General features: G+C 42.3%; 1 protein-coding gene across 3 annotated transcripts in view; it reads left to right on the forward strand.

The window, feature by feature from the left end:
* b4galt4 (UDP-Gal:betaGlcNAc beta 1,4- galactosyltransferase, polypeptide 4) overlaps window positions 1-16172 on the forward strand; it is a 50895-nt gene extending 34723 nt beyond the window's left edge. For all 3 annotated transcript variants that reach the window (XM_067992739.1, XM_067992740.1, XM_067992741.1), the window contains exons 5-7: window positions 4299-4421; window positions 10133-10237; window positions 11449-16172. In XM_067992739.1, the coding sequence (XP_067848840.1) occupies window positions 4299-4421; window positions 10133-10237; window positions 11449-11602 (382 nt within the window). In that variant the 3' untranslated portion in view covers window positions 11603-16172. The remainder of the gene's footprint in view (window positions 1-4298; window positions 4422-10132; window positions 10238-11448) is intronic.
* The last annotated feature ends 240 nt before the right edge of the window (window positions 16173-16412 follow it).

Consider the following 16412-nt stretch of genomic DNA (forward strand, 5'->3'; position numbering starts at 1 on the left):
GCCGCAGGGGTCTGCAACAGCCAGCCTGGAGAAGTGCAGCTTCCTGAGGCACTGCTCTTCAGATAGATCCAAGAAACTGAGTCTTGGCCTATACTCCCTGTGTGTTGGGTATGGCCTCCTACGAGCAACCCCCCTCAGCTTGTATCTGCTGAGGGATGCTGATTGCTGGGGCTGCCGCTGCTCCTCTTCCTCCAACTGTTCCTCCATACAGAAGAAAGTAGCAATAATAGCACCCATAATAATGATGTGAGAAAGGTTTCTGCAGGTAATAATGCAGCAAAAGTTTGAAATAATGGACCTGCAGGCTGGAAACTCTCCTGGCAAAACACAAAGCAAAAATACAATGATGTACTGAGCTGCAGCTTTTGCCCCTTTACTTTCAGCTTCAGTGCCTCAGCCAGACCCCAATCCTGTTAGGTTTTACTAGCGGGCTTGCCACTGCGTGGGGCTCCCGACATTTAGAGTAAATAATGTGTTGCAGTGCTGATGATGTCACGGGCCGCAAATGTCATATTGAAATTAGGCCCTGGCCTGCCTGTGGCTGGCATCTCTCTCTTGCCTGAAAACATCGCTGCAAATTGGTGACAGGTGCGACTGCATCAGGAACGTGGCGCAAATCTCCCGAATGCCATTTTTAACCACCCGTCCTCCTTGTTCGTGCTGGATGGGTTTGGTTAAAATCCAGGCTTAAATGGCAAATCGTCATTGTATAATAATCTCAATTGTCCAAAATGAGAGAACCAATATAATTGCATCCATTCAAAAAAGGATGTGGAGGTCGTTGTGAGCTCCTTGGGATTGTGCTGATTTTTTTGTTATCATAGAGTCAAGCTAACAATACGTCATGTTGCTCTGAACTCAATGATAAATTGAGTGCAGCCTGACTAAGAATTGTCTTCCCAACAAGTTCAGTAAACCAGCAGGTTTTATAGTAAGGGGTAGTTGAAACAAATCTGGGGGTGTTTCATTTAACAACAACAACTTGCATTTATATAGCGCCTTTAACGTGGTAAAACATCCCAAGGCGCTTCACTGGAGCATTATCAAACAAAATTTCACACCGAGCCACTTAAGGAGGTATTAGGACAGAAGACCAAGAGGTAGGTTTTAAGGAGCGTCTTAAAGGAGGATAGAGAGATAGAGAGGCAGAGAGGTATAGGGACGGAATTCCAGAGCTTAGGGCCTGGGCAGCCAATGGTCGAGCAATTAAAATCGGGGATGGGCAAGAGGCAAGAATTGGAGGAGCACAGAAATCTCGGCGGGTTGTAGAGCTGGAGGAGGTTACAGAGATAGGGAGGGGCGAGGCCGTGGAGGGATTTGAAAACAAAGATGAGAATTTTAAAATCGAGGCATTCCCAGACTGGGAGCTAATGTAGGTCAGCGAGCACAGGAGTGATGGGAGAACGGGATTTGGTGCGAGTTAGGATACGGGCAGCAGAGTTATGGAGGGTGGAAATTGGGAAGCCAGCCAGGAGACCATTGGAATAGTCCAGTCTGGAAGTAACAAAAGCATGGATGAGGGTTTCAGCAGCAGATGAGCTGAGGCGGGGCGGAGACGGGCGATGTTATGGAGGTGGAGGTAGGCGGTCTTGGTGATGGAGCGGATAGGTGGTCAGAAGCTCATCTCAGGGTCAAATAGGACACCAAGGTAGCGAACAGCCTGGTTTAGCCTCAGACAATGGTCAGGGAGAGTGATGGAGTCGGTGGCTAAGGAATGGAGTTTGCAGTGGGGACCAAAGACAAAGGGCTCAATTTTAAAAGTAAAAAACGGGTGGGTTGAGGAAAATTGCCACCATTTCGAACCCACCCCCAACCCGCCCATTTCTAGTTTTCACAGGGACGGGACAAGGGGCGGGCAGCCAACTCGCTCCCAGGAGCCGGGTTGGGCCTTGAAACCATTCAAGGAGGCTTCATGCCTCCATTTTTAACTAATTCCCCTTTTCAATCCTGGGGGGCTGGTATTCCGGGGCCTTCTGTTTTACGCCTCGTGAAAGGCCCGAGACTGCAGGCAAGTGCCCAGAAAGGCACAGCGTGTGGGCCTGGAGGAGCAGGAGTGCTTCCCCCAGGCCCAACAAGCCTACCTGCACCGACCCTCGTAAATCATAAGGACGTCCGGAAAACCTGTACCAATGGGTTTCCCGACCTCAAATTGACCCCCTCCCACCCCATCCCCAGCTCCATTTGAAAATTGAGCCCAATGGCTTCAGTCTTCCCAATATTTAGTTGGAGGAAATTTTTGCTCATGTGGGAGAAGCGTTGTGACAAATGAGAGACAGTGGAGGGGTCGAGAGAGGTGATTGTGAGGTAGAGCTGGGTGTCGTCAGCGTACATGTGAAATCTGACGTCGTGAATTTGGATCATGTCGCCAAGGGGCAGCATGGAGATGAGAAATAAGAGGGGGCTAAGGATAGATCCTTGGGGGACTCCAGAGTTAATGGTGCGGGAGCGGGAAGAGAAGCCATTGCAGGTGATTCTCTGGCTACGACTAGATAGATAAGAATGGAACCAGGTGAGTGCAGTCCCACCCAGCTGGATGACGGAGGAGAGGTGTTGGAGGAGGATGGTGTGGTCAACCATGTCAAAGGCTGCAGACAAGTCGAGATGGATGAGGAGGGATAGTTTACCACGGTCGCAGTCACCTAGGAAGTCATTTGTGACTTTGATAAGGGCCGTTTCAGTGCTTTGGCAGGGGTAGAAACCTGCTTGGAGGGATTCAAACATGGAGTTATTGGAAAGATGGACACGGATTTGGGAGGCAACAACATATTCAAGGACCTTGGAGGGGAAAGGGAGGCCTTGCAAGGACAGAAAGATCAAGAGTATTTTTTTTGAGGAGAGGTGTGATTACGGCAGATTTAAAGGGGAGGGGGACAGTACCTGAGGAGAGGGAATCACATGGGGGTCAGAAAGGGAAGTTAGGTGGTCAGCAGTTTAGTGGGAATAAGGTTTAAATAAATTTAAATAAATGTTGCTATTAAGTGGTGTGCATTTTGTGAAAGAGCAGTATTTAGCAGAACATTATGGACATTATGTTAACAAAGCATCTTTGCCAACTGATGCTAAAGTAGATTGGGATATTTAAGGTGTGTTGGAAGTTAAGTACTGCAAGACCTGCCATTGGGTTTGGAAGAAATAAGTTAAAGAACGACCTATTTTGTCCTACTCTTCTGATCTTTGTTGATTTGGCTACTCACCGTGACAGCTGTGATGTCCATCTTTGTTCTGTGCAAAGAATGGGCTTGGATGCCAATTTAGCCATGGATACCACTTTCTCCATCAGCACTGTTGTCTGTATTACTGTTTATTTACTTATGGGGTCAAAGACTTTATTTTCAGTTCATTTTGGATGATTAACGATAACTGTGACTTGTCCCCAGAAACTAGGTAACAAATTTAGTTAATGGCAAATAGTATGACCTCTTTAGGGCTACTGATATTGTGGTGCTGGAAATTTTTCACTGAGATGAAATGAAGCACTCCTTAGGAATGCCAGGAATCAAATTGCAGTGCAAGCATGTCACGTTGCTGTGACAAATGTATGTTAATCCTTCTCCAAGCTCTCACTGCTGCACTAGGGTGATATGTTCATTTCCCATATTTTATCCTTACATTGATAAATTAATGACAAAATTGATAACAGTTTTCTTTTCTGGCTCATCGGTCCCTGGTAGTTGCATTGAAAATGCTCTAATTCGTTTTATTTAGGAGCCTTCTGTTTTGATAAAGGAAGCTTTCATCTTTCCTGTTATTGAATACCTCTAAGGAGAAAGTCATGGTTCTAATACCTTGTGTAGCTTTCTTTCTTATAAAACTTCACCGAAATTGTAACTAAATGAAAAAATTTATTTTTATTGCCTACAAATGATTGCTACATCTGCACATCGACAGAAAGTATACAGTTATTGCGTTTGCTTTTAGCATGCTGAACATGTCATGATTTAAATTTGCTGCATGAATTGTTAACTGTACTGCAGATTTTCCCTGCATTTTACGATGAAAGGTTTAATAGTAGTCTTGAGATTTGTAGTGAATTTTCAGATGGACCATCCACTACCCTCATTGTACTTTTTGTAACTGGGGACAAGCATCGTTCAGATCGTCGGGCAATAGCTTTCAACATTCAGCTGATAGTTAGGGTTTGTAAACGGAGAAATAATGCTCTCTTTGCAGCCAGTTAAGTCCATGTCATTTCAATACAGATTCCTTTAATATGCAGTCCAGCTAAATTACCTCTTTACAGAAAAAAATTGGATTTAAAATAGCATTCACAAATGCAAATTATTTTTTCCAAACTTAAGGTTGCGTTACAAAGGTTACTTTGGTGGAGCAACAGCCATGACCAAGGAACAGTTCACCCGAGTCAATGGGTTTTCTAACCGTTATTGGGGTTGGGGTGGTGAGGACGACGATCTTCGCATAAGGTAATTCAGTGCATCTATACACTTGGTGAGGGCACGACCACTGTTCAAATATTTGGCTAGTTGCCTACATCAGATTATTCTTGGTAGTTTGATTGTTCTTGCACATATAAGTACATTTGTGTATATACAGCCAAAATCAAACTCCTAGCCTGATTGTGTTAACTACTCTACCTATCCTACTCTTATCTCACAAAGTATCTAAAATGGCAGTTAAATTGAGGATGGTTTCATAATGTGCAGGATGGGAGGAACTTTGATATTTTGAAGTATTGCCCGTCTCTTGTAATAACTTTTTTTTTGCAGATGTACAATGCAAAATGATTGAAATGAGATTGTTCTAAACAAAATATGTATTAAATTGAGCTATGTTGACTGTGGACTGCCAAATCAAAAGACTTCTCCCCTGTATAGTTTTATCTATGCAGTCAAGTGAGAGTGCACTGATCAGTGAAATTGAAATTTTCCATCTCTGATATTGTAGGAAAACACTGGAGCATATTAAAAAGAAAATAATTTAAGAGCATTCAATAAGTGAAAATAAGAATTCTGAGCCAAACAGCTTTACTTGAGTTCTTTCAGGAAACAACACAATTGTTAGATGATGCATAATTTTTTTTTATAAAAAAGCATTTAAAATGCCTTGAATGAGACTTGTTGAGATGAAAGTTTTTGGAATAAAAGGGGATAAATGAATTGGATAATAAATTTAGTTAATAGGTTAGTAATTTGAATTGGACAGTCCTAACCAGTGCAATATCCTAGCTTTCAATTGTTCACACTATCTACTATTTATGTAGATGAACAAAGAAAGAATTTGCATTTATACAGCACCTTTCATGACCTCAGGATGTCCCAAAACGCTTTACATGCAGTTATGAATGTGTTCTTGTATGACTTCTGGAATGTAGCAGGATCTTTCTAAAACCAGCAGAACTCATTAATAATGTTTATCACCTAATTCATGACATTACATACATTATTTCATCAAAGAAAGAACTTGCATTAATATTGCGCTTTCCACATCCACGGAACATCTCAATGTGCTTCATTCAGTGGTTTCCATTTGTAAGCAAATGCAGCAGAGAATTCCCCCAAACAGAAAATGAGATAAGTTGAGATTAACTTGATTGAGTTTTTTGATGAGGTAGCAGAGAGGGTTGATGAGGGCAATGCAGTTGATGTTGTGTATATGGACTTTCAAAAGGCTTTTTTTATAAAGTGCCACATTATAGGCTTGTCAGCAGAATTGAAGCCCATGGAGTAAAAGGGGCAGTGGCAGCACGGATACGAAATTGGCTAAGTGACAGGAAACAGAGAGTAGTGGTGAACAGTTGTTTTTCGGACTGGAGGAAGGTATACAATGGTGTTCCCCAGGGGTTGGTACTAGGACCGCTGCTTTTTTTGATATATAGTAATGACTTTTACTTGGGTGTACAGGACACAATTTCAAAATTTGCAGATAACACAAAACTTGGAAGTGTGGTAAACAGTGAGGAGGATAGTGATAGACTTCAAGAAGTTATAGACAGGCTAGTGGAATGGACGGACACGCGGCAGATTAAATTTAATGCAGAGAAGTGCGAAGTGATACATTTTGGCAGGAAGAACGAAGAGAGGCAATATAAATTAAATGATACAATTCTAAAGGGGGTGCGGAACAGGGAGACCTAGAAAAAGATTTGCACAAATCTTTGAAGGTGGCAGGACAGGTTGAGAAAGTGGTTAAAAAAGCATACGGGATCCTGAGCTTTATAAATAGAGGCATAGAGTACTAAAGCAAGGAAGTTATGTTGAACCTTTATAAAACACTGGTTCAGCCACAACTGGAGTATTCTGGGCACTTTAGGAAGGATGTGACGGCCTTAGAGAGGGTGCAGAAAAGATTTACCTGAATGGTTCCAGGGATGAGGGACGTCAGTTACGTGGCTAGACCGGAGAAGCTGGGGTTGTTCTCCTTAGAGCAGAGAAGGTTGAGAGGAGATTTGATAGAAGTCTTTAAGATCATGACGGGTTTAGATAAAGTAAATAAAGATAAACTGTTCCCATTGGCGGAAGGGTCGAGAACCAGAGGAAACAGATTTAAGGTGATTGACAAAAGAACCAAAGGCAACGTAGGGAAAAAAAATTTTATACAGCGAGTAGTTATGATCTGGAATGCATTGCCTGAAAGGGTGGTGGAAGCAGATTCAATCGTGGCTTTCAAAAATGATTTGGATAAATATTTGAAGAGAAAAAAGCGCTATAGGGAAAGACGGGGGGAATGGGACTAACTGGATTGCTCTTACAAAGAGCCGCCAAATGGCCTCCGTCTGTGCTGTAACAATTCTATGATTCTAAGTGACCAGATAATCTGTTTCGTGTTGGTCGAGAGATAAATGTTAGCCAGGACACTGCTTCTCTTGAAATATGCCATAGGACCTTTTATGTCCACCTGAACAAGCAGGTCGGGCTTTAGTTTAACGCCTCATCTGAAAAACAGCACCTTCGACAATGCAGCACTCCATCAGTATTGCACAGAAATATCAGGCTAGATTATGTGCTCAAGTCCTATTGAAATTATGCCCAACTAAACTGGTTGTTCTCTTTCAAATGCACTATATGGTTCCTACTTGCTAAATATAATATACTATGAAATGTTGAACTGCCTATGAAAAGAAGTAACGTCAGTAAGCTGCCTTTTTTATGTAAGCATGCAAATTTACAGGAGTTGTGTGAATGTAGCTTGATTCCTGAAAGGGAAGGGGGAGTGCTGAAAAGGTTAAGGGTTTGTGGAGAGTTTACCAGATGAGTTTAAAATTTTTAATGATCTTTGTTGATTTGACTCTGCTATAAACTACACACTAGCAAACCTGTCTAAGGCTACCCTAATATTACTGGTTATTGCAAAGGGTTGGTGTGGTCTCCATTCCAGATAATCCTACAGCAGATGGATAAATTGTAGACCCAGCTGAAGATCTCATTCGACACAATCATGAAAGTTGATTCCCTGATCAGGTGCTCCTGATTTGGCGTGGCACTCCTTAGCAAACTTGTCAGGAATTCATGGGCCTGCATTGCCTGATTTTTCCATCTATCCATTTACCTGGATGGAAAATTGGGCACTCTGGCAGTCTCCTGACCAGAGGTCCCTGTAAGTGCTGCTCCTTGTCAGGAGTACTGGGTGTCTTGTCTGCTTGTTGGTTGATTAAATATATTCAACAGGCCTTCATGTAATCTATTAACATCCATACTACAAAGTTTTAGCTTGGCATAAGTCATTATATTGAGCTGGATTTGCCAATGATTAAGGTAGTATGACATGGACAAAAGAGCTGAATTCCAGAGGTGAGGTGAGAGTGACTGCCCTTGACATCAAGGCAGCATTTGACCGAGTGTGGCACCAAGGAGCCCGAGTAAAATTTGAAGTCAATGGGAATCAGGGCGAAAACTCTCCAGTGGCTGGAGTCATACCTAGCACAGAGGAAGATAGTAGTGTTAGAGGCTAATCATCTTAGCCCAAGGACATTGCTGCAGGAGTTTCTCAGGGCAGTGTCCTAGGCTCAACCATCTTCAGTTGCTTCATCAATGACCTTCCCTCCATCATAAGGTCAGAAATGGGGATGTTCACTGATGATTGCACAGTGTTCAGTTCCATTCACAACCCCTCAGATAATGAAGCAGTCTGTGCCCGCATGCAGCAAGACCTGGACAACATCCAGGCTTGGGCTGATAAGTGGCAAGTAACATTTGCGCCAGACAAGTGCCAGGCAATGACCATCTCCAACAAGAGAGAGTCTAACCACCTCCCCTTGACATTCAACGGATTTACCATCGCCGAATCCCCCATCATCAACATCCTGGGGGTCACCATTGACCAGAAACTTAACTGGACCAGCCACATAAATACTGTGGCTACAAGAGCAGGTCAGAGGCTGGGTATTCTGCGGCGAGTGACTCACCTCCTGACTCCCCAAAGCCTTTCCACCATCTACAAGGCACAAGTCAGGAGTGTGATGGAATATTCTCCACTTGCCTGGATGAGTGCAGCTCCAACAACCCTCAGGAAGCTGGACACCATCCAGGACAAAGCAACCTGCTTGATTGGCACCCCATCCACCACCCTAAACATTCATTCCCTTCACTGCCGGCGCACCGTGGCTGCAGTGTGTACCATCCACAGGATGCACTGCAGCAACTCGCCAAGGCTTCTTCGACAGCACCTCCCAAAGCCACGACCTCTACCACCTAGAAAGACAAGGGCAGCAGGCACATGGGAACAACACCACCTGCACGTTCCCCTCCAAGTCACACACCATCCCGACTTGGAAATATATCGCCGTTCCTTCATCGTCGCTGGGTCAAAATCCTGGAACTCCCTTCCTAACAGCACTGTGGGAGAACCTTCACCACACGGACTGCAGTGGTTCAAGAAGGCGGCTCACCACCACCTTATCAAGGGCAATTAGGGATGGGCAATAAATGCTGACCTCGTCAGCGATGCCGACATCCCATGAACGAATTTTAAAAAACTGATTAAAATTCTCATCTTTTTTTAATGAAGATGTTAATTCATTCAAATGAATTGTGTAACTGACTTTAAGAGACAACTGACTTTGCTTTTATAGAAAAGTGGATTGGGGAGATACAGTGGGAAGGTGGGGTTGAGATCCAAGACCCGATATTCTGAGTCCTACAAAATCAAGGCTGCAGCACAGGCACCTCTGTGCTAGCAGTTGGGGAGGGCTGACCTCACTGAACTGTGAGAGGCAAGCCCCTTCCCTTAGGCTCCCTATAAGGAATAGACTCCCTGTGTGCAAGAAAATCAGGCCAGTGGTGTCTTGGGAGTCCTTGCTGCAGGAGGTGCAGCAAAGAAGGGTGGCCCTGTTAGTGTAAGATCACTGAAACTGTGAAGGAGGAGGTTCAAGCTGTATTGAGGTTGATGGCTAAAAATATAAATGCAGTTTCCCCACCCCGCCGGTCCATCATAAGTAATAAATAGTGTAAAATAAAGATTGATCTTATTGATCTTTGTGGGGAGTGTTTGTTGGGTAGGGCTATGGAAAGATATATGCAGAGAAGGGTATGGAAGGCGGTTGGAGGGCCAACGATTGATTAGTATTCCTCTGTTCCCAAAGCGAGTTACTTGGGTTGTGCTTCACATAAGTAGCTATAAATCTGAGCACCACACCAACCTGCACGATGGTGCATTTTATTTGATGCCCTATCTTCTGTGACCAGAAAATAGTAATTTATTGAAGGTACTCCCAAGTAAGTTATTACTATTGAAAATACTCCCTGTTGTTATCTTTTACCTCTACTGAAAATCTAACTTTGATGATTTGCTAAATTTAGGGAGAGTTCGAGGGGAATGGCTGCTGTGTACTGCAAAGCACAGGAGGCAGCTATCTCTCCCAAGCACGTCCTCCAACGTGGTGATATAAGGCATTTCCATACAGTTGAGATGGTGATTTATTACTGTATTAAATCACACTATAAAATATAATCATCATGCCAGGCTGTAGGTCAGGGCGAAAGAAACAGATTGCACTGAGTGGAATAAATCCCCACCAATGTAGTTTAAAAATTAACATAGAAGCATCACAATGCATTGCTACGCATTGACTCAGGGACTAAAACAAAAAGGAAATAACTACCTTCCTCCCTCAGAAAAGTGCCACTTTATTCGTCATGCACAAGTGCTTTGTACCAATAACCAGTTTTATTTTTCTCAGAGTTCAGCTGCAAAAAATGAAAATTGTGCGTCCCTCTCTTGAAGTTGCCAGATACACAATGACTTTCCACACAAGGGATCAAGGAAATGAAGTCAATCGTGAAAGGTGGGTTGGGATGGAAACTTCATTCAGTGGGAACTGATCAGCTACATGTTTGTAGATGTACACATTGACCTTTGTGGGGAGTGTTTGTTGGGTAAGGCTGTGGAAAGATATATGCAGAGAAGGGTATGGAAGATGGTTGGACGGTTGTAAACATCAGCTCTTTTTTATAGCCTTATCAGGGCTATATAATTTGAACTCATAGTTTTGTTCTACTTTAAGTCCTGACATACTAATCTTTTTAATACATGGTACACAACAGTTCCAGTTACCATTAAATTAAAATGTCTAGCGATCAAGTTGTATGTACTGGAATGATGGAGTTTGTAAAAATACAGTCCAAGTGTAAACCTGCCCCAAAACTGATAGTTTACCTGAAGAAAAAACATAGAAAGTGCTAACCATTTAAAATAAAATTAAAAAATCTAAGAGAATATTGCAGTTGTAAAGTGCCCACTGTAGTCTAGATCAGAAATGATTAATATTCCTTTAAAAAAGTGTGTGTTTGATTTTGTGATAAATGAGAGCCTGAAAATATAATGTATAACTTTTTTTCAAATTTGTTGGGTTAAGTATTATCACTTGTGTTTAACTCCATTTTGTCTGCTACCTTCATGGATTTTTAAGGCTTTGCAATCTGATTCCTTTGACCTGGCATAAGTCTCAGTTGGTTTCATTGCCTAAGTCATTACAGTTTCTGCCGATAGGAAGTGTGAGGGCCACAGTGATGGGTCGAGCTAAACCTGTAAATAGATAATAAAAATTCAGGGCAGCCAAAGTATTTCTTCTGATTGGAGGGCTATTTTATCCAAGTTTGAGCTGCTTGCCTAGCTTTAATAGAACTTTGTTGGAACTAGATTGAAAAATGTGGAGAGCATAAGAAAAGTCAAGGACAAGAAAGTCTTTTGGATTGTTTCTCTCATATTCTGATTTCCCATGTAGGGGCTTTCTAATTATAGCACCAACTACATTTTGAACATTCCTAATATCTTTGTCTCGACTACATTTATCACGCTTTTAATAAGGAAGATCTTCCTAATATCTGTGTTTTAAATTTACTTGTGTGGTTTGATTTTAACTTTCTCCCCCTACAAGATTGTTGCTGTAGGTACATTTGATGTTCTAGAACTCGTACTTTCTCAGCAAATAAATGTATTCATTTTCTTTTTTTTTTGATTGATCATAGCAGTTCTCATTTCTGTTCATGTTCACAGGATGTCGCTACTAAAGAAAGTTCCACAAGTCTGGGACAAAGATGGTTTGAACTCCTGCTCCTACAATTTGCTAACACAAGAACATAAACCCTTGTACATTAACATCACAGTGGACATAGGTGATCCTCATCATAGTCCAGAAGTTGCTGTCTAAATGCACCGCTTCTACTTTCACTAATGGCTTACGGATTATTGGTTACTCTTCAGCTGCTGTACAGATTCTCCTTTTGAGATAGATGAATAAATCTTTAGGTTATGCAACCTGCAGTAACTCTATATAAGTGACATTTTATATGCTGCCTGGAAATCAACAGGAATGAGCCATGGGCAATGAAACATGAACAATTTTTTAAACTGGAAGTCAACTGATACCAGCCAGACGGTACTAGATTTAGGTGAATAAGGCAAGTAGAAATTGCTCAAACACTATATACATTAAAATTTAATCTGGGAATTGTGAATTTCTGGGTTAAAATCCTGCAACTCCTGACCTAACAGCAATGTGGGAGTACCTTCACAATATCGACTGCAGCGGTTCAAGAAGGCGGCTCCTCAACAAGGGCAGCTAGGGATGGGCAATAAATGCTGGCCTTGTTAGCTACGTCCATATCCCAAGAATGAATTTAGTATGTTGGGCAATTGTATTGAGGTTTTGGACTTTGAGGGCATAATATTTTATTCCCTTTTGAAGACTCCAATCAGTGCTTTACTGCTTCATAGGTGACCTGGTAATCCAACAATTACCACTAAGAACTGCAAATAGTTGAGGACACACATGGTGGACCAGCTGTGATGCCTGTCTCCTGGACTTCTGACTTTACAGGTGTGATGTGAACACATCCCTTTCTGTAATCACTGGGCAATATTTTGTTGTGCTAGCTTTGTACCCCAGAAGTGTTTTTTTTTAAATAAAAAGTAAATACAACTTTCTTACAAAATACAACTTTCTTACAAAAAGCACTGGTGTTAAAAGGGGACCAAAGCCCTGGGTGCAAGTAATTACTTTTGATCTCTTACTGGTGCTTCTCTTCATATAACTGAAAATCATTTATGACAGTTATGTTACTCTTCTGGTCAGAGCACTCTCTGCTCACTTATTTGGGTGTTGTGGATTGCCATCATTTCTTGCTTGTTGAGAATAATGGATATCGTCATTGTGGACTCCCCTTTCCTGTGTAACGTTCACCTCTTCTGATAATCATTAAACTGCAAAAGAACTTTCAACAGGAATCCAAAGCCTCCAGTTCATAGAATCATAGAATAATACAGCACAGAAGGAGGCCATTCGTCCCATCGTGCCTGTGCTGGCTCTTTGAAAGAACTATCCAATTAGTCCCACTCCCCTGATCTTTCCCCATAGCCCTGCAAATTTTTTCCCCATCAAGTATTTATCCAATTTCCTTTTGAAAGTTCTTATTGAATCTGCTTCCACCACTCTTTCAGGCAGTGCATTCCAGATCATTACAACTTGCTACCTAATTTTTTTCCCCTCATGTCACCTCTGGTTCTTCTGCTGGTTACCTTAAATCTGTGGCCTCTGGTTACCAAGCCTTCTGCCACTGGAAACAGTTTCTCCTTATTTACTCTATCAAAACCCTTCATGATTTTGAACACCTCTATCAAATCTCCCCTTAACCTTCTCTGCTCTAAGGAGAAAAACCGCAGATTCTCCAGTCTCCCCATGTAACTGAAGTCTTTTATCCCTGGTACCATTCTAGTAAATTTCCTCTGCACCCTCTCTAAGGCCTTTACATCCTTCCTAAAGTGTGGTGCCCACAATTGGACACAATTCTCCAGCTGAGGCCTAATCAGTGTTTTATAATGGTTTAGCATAACTTCCTTTTGTACTCTATGCCTCTATAAAGCCAAGGATCCCATATGCCTTTTTAACAGCCGTATCAACTTGTCCTGCCACCTTCAAAGTCTTATGTACGTTCACCCCCAGGTCTCTCCCTTTCAAATTTTACCACTTAGTTTACGTTGTCTCTCCTTATTCTTCCTACCAAAATGAATCACTTCAAACTTCACTGGGTTAAATTTCATCTGCCATGTCTCTGCCCATTTCACCAGTCTGTCTATGTCCTCCTGAAGTCTGTTACTATCCCTCCTCACTGTTCACTACATTTCCGAGTTTTGTGTCATCTGCAAACTTTGAAATTATGCCCTGTATACCCAAGTCCAGGTTGTTAATATATATCAAAAAGAGCAGTGGTCCCAACATCGACCTCTGGGGGGCACCATCGTATACTTCCCTGAAAAACAACCGTTCACCATTACTCTATGCTTTCAGTCCCTTAGCCAATTTTGTATCCACGCAGCCACTGCCCCTTTAATCCCATTGACTTCAATTTTGCTAACAAGTCTGTTATGTGGTACTTAAGTGTAGTTTGTATTACTGGATGCCATCGAAATTGCTATTTTGGAAATACTATCATGAGTCAATGAGTGACTATACAGGTGAAGACCACTGTGGGTCCTCCACCACTAAAACATAACACCATTTCCACAATGCATCCTTGTGATACTTATTCATTGTCGTAACATTTCTCTTTCATGATGGATGGCCTGAACTGCACCCATAACTTGATGACACGAGAGTGTAGCCATTGTACATGAACATCACAGTGGGCACAGATGCTCCTCAACACAATGCACATGTTTACTGTTCAAAGCTGGAGTCCTGAACTATCAATAGCTGATATTTAATTAAATGAGTCACAAAGAGGGGTTGTAGACTGGCCTTGTATTTTAGTGGTGACGAACTCATACTGGTATTATTTCTTTAGTTGCCCATTGAAATTGTGATACTCCTACATGACACCCAGTAATACAAAGCCCACCAGTAACACAAATTGCACCCTGCTAGAGATTCTTTGTTCCATTAAATGCTCTTTTCTGATTTGCATTTTACCCACACAATATTGAGAGTAAACGTAATCACCGGGAATTTCCTTCTGATCGGCCACCGTAACATCAGCCGAAGCCATGTTTATGCATTTATTTGGGATTTCCACCGATCTTCCGCCAAAGATTGGGAGAACCTCGGCAGAAATTTCTGCAAATGTCTCGAATGTTCTTTCGCACACAGCTAAATTAGAGGTAGGAGAGCTAGAAGAATATTCTTCACTTGCCACTTGCTTCAAAAAGACTGAAAAATATAATTAATTTGCTATGTTATCCTTGCATAAACATTACCATGATCCTTAAATTGTGCTGTTGTATACAAATGTGAAACCTTTCCCATGACCTCCGACTTCTTGATCCTCCAACAGCGAATCCACCCCAACAGAATATCTATTCTGTCGCTAAGATCGCTGGTACTTTGAGAGCCTGAGCTGAACACAAGGGGCAGCTTTTCTGGCTCATTAAAGAGGTTAGGAATCTCTGAACTAGGAGGAAGGTGAATGGGTTGGACATTGGGCTTTCATCTCTGAGATCTGGGTTTGAATTCAGTCCAGACTGATGGGATTAAATTCTCATTCTATCCGCTTGCTGTAAAGGTCCTATAGGCTTACAACAGAAAAGTGCCATTAATTAGTTTTCTCATTCAAGCCATAGAACAGCTGGTGTGGGAAATGGGGTGGGGGAGAGGAATGTCACTCTGATGCAGTGTTCGTCTGAAGTTGGGGCTAAGATCTATTGTTGGGACAGAGTTAAAGTAAGCTTTACTCTGCTGTGTAATACCTGACCTGAGACCTGAGAGTGCTTGATGCTTGCCCTGGAGGCCTGAAATGAGAATTTTTTCATTCCACAGCACTAACCTCCCTCGCCTTGACGAGCACAATGGGGAAAAATATATATATTAATTCCTACTCCTACAGTGCTCATCTTGGGATAAATTCAGAAATGGCATGATTCAAGCAGAGGGGATTTAAGGGAGTATAGGTTGGAGTGTCAGTGCTACTGTATTGTAGTCCTGTCTTTGACCTTTGCTCCCTTCGTGAGGTTCAATGCTGGGAGTATGGGTTTGCTAAATTTGTCATCCTATCTCATCAGAGAAGTTGACAGCTGTTGCAAAGCAGTGTACAAGAGGGTTGCCCAATTCAGGGAGAGGATGAGGTTATGGAATCTCTGGAATCTGGCCAAAATTGGTTAACTTTTAACCAATACATGTCCAGCAGTGAGTTGTACAAAGTATGGAAAATGGACTGTGCAAGTGAAAAATGATTCCATTTTTTAGCTATTAGTGTTTTCTTCTTTGCTGTGATAACTATAAAATGGAGTCGCATCGGTTTTTCATGGTCTTTTAATGGGGTTCTAGAAATATGAAGAAGTAGATGGAAAATTCAAAAATCTGGTGGTACAATAATATAAATCACAGATTGGTGTTGACAGTGGTCAATATACATGACTTCAATCCTGAGATGTAGATAAATTGATGACAGCTGTATTAATTTCTGCATAAATCATGTTTAAGTGGTTGCATGACTATATCTTGAGGGTAGAAATTGGTATGCTTTGCACCCGTTTTACGCCCAAAAATGGGTGCAAAGCATACCAATTTAGCAGTGAGAAGGCCTGCGCCCAATCTCCCTAGGCATTAGTCCCACTGCCAAATTTGTGGGGCCCATCTTGTAGGCAACCTGGGCGGATGCCTCTAAATGTCTGTTAAAGGACCCCGTGACAAATTGGTCACTGATGAGAGGGGCAGATGTTGGGCCTGCCTCACTCAGGATTCTTAAGCGGCCTCCACAGCCACCAACCAACGGTAAGTTTTTTAATTTTTTTTTTAAAAACACATCTTCCTATGGAGCCAGGAGGAAAAGGAGTGCTCCCACGATTCCACAGATGCGGTAATCGCACCACCTCCTGGTTCTTGCCTGAGGACTGCTACCAACGAAGCAGGTGACCGGAAATTGATGTTTCCCAGCAGCTCGCACCAATTATTCAGCTGAAGCCTGAGGACCAATTTCTATCAATTCTCGGGCCTCTTGCTTTGGGTGTGCAGCTGAATCTGGGCCCAT

This window comes from Heptranchias perlo, chromosome 11 (genome assembly GCF_035084215.1).
Source record: "Heptranchias perlo isolate sHepPer1 chromosome 11, sHepPer1.hap1, whole genome shotgun sequence".
In the NCBI taxonomy this organism is placed as follows: Eukaryota; Metazoa; Chordata; class Chondrichthyes; order Hexanchiformes; family Hexanchidae; genus Heptranchias; species Heptranchias perlo.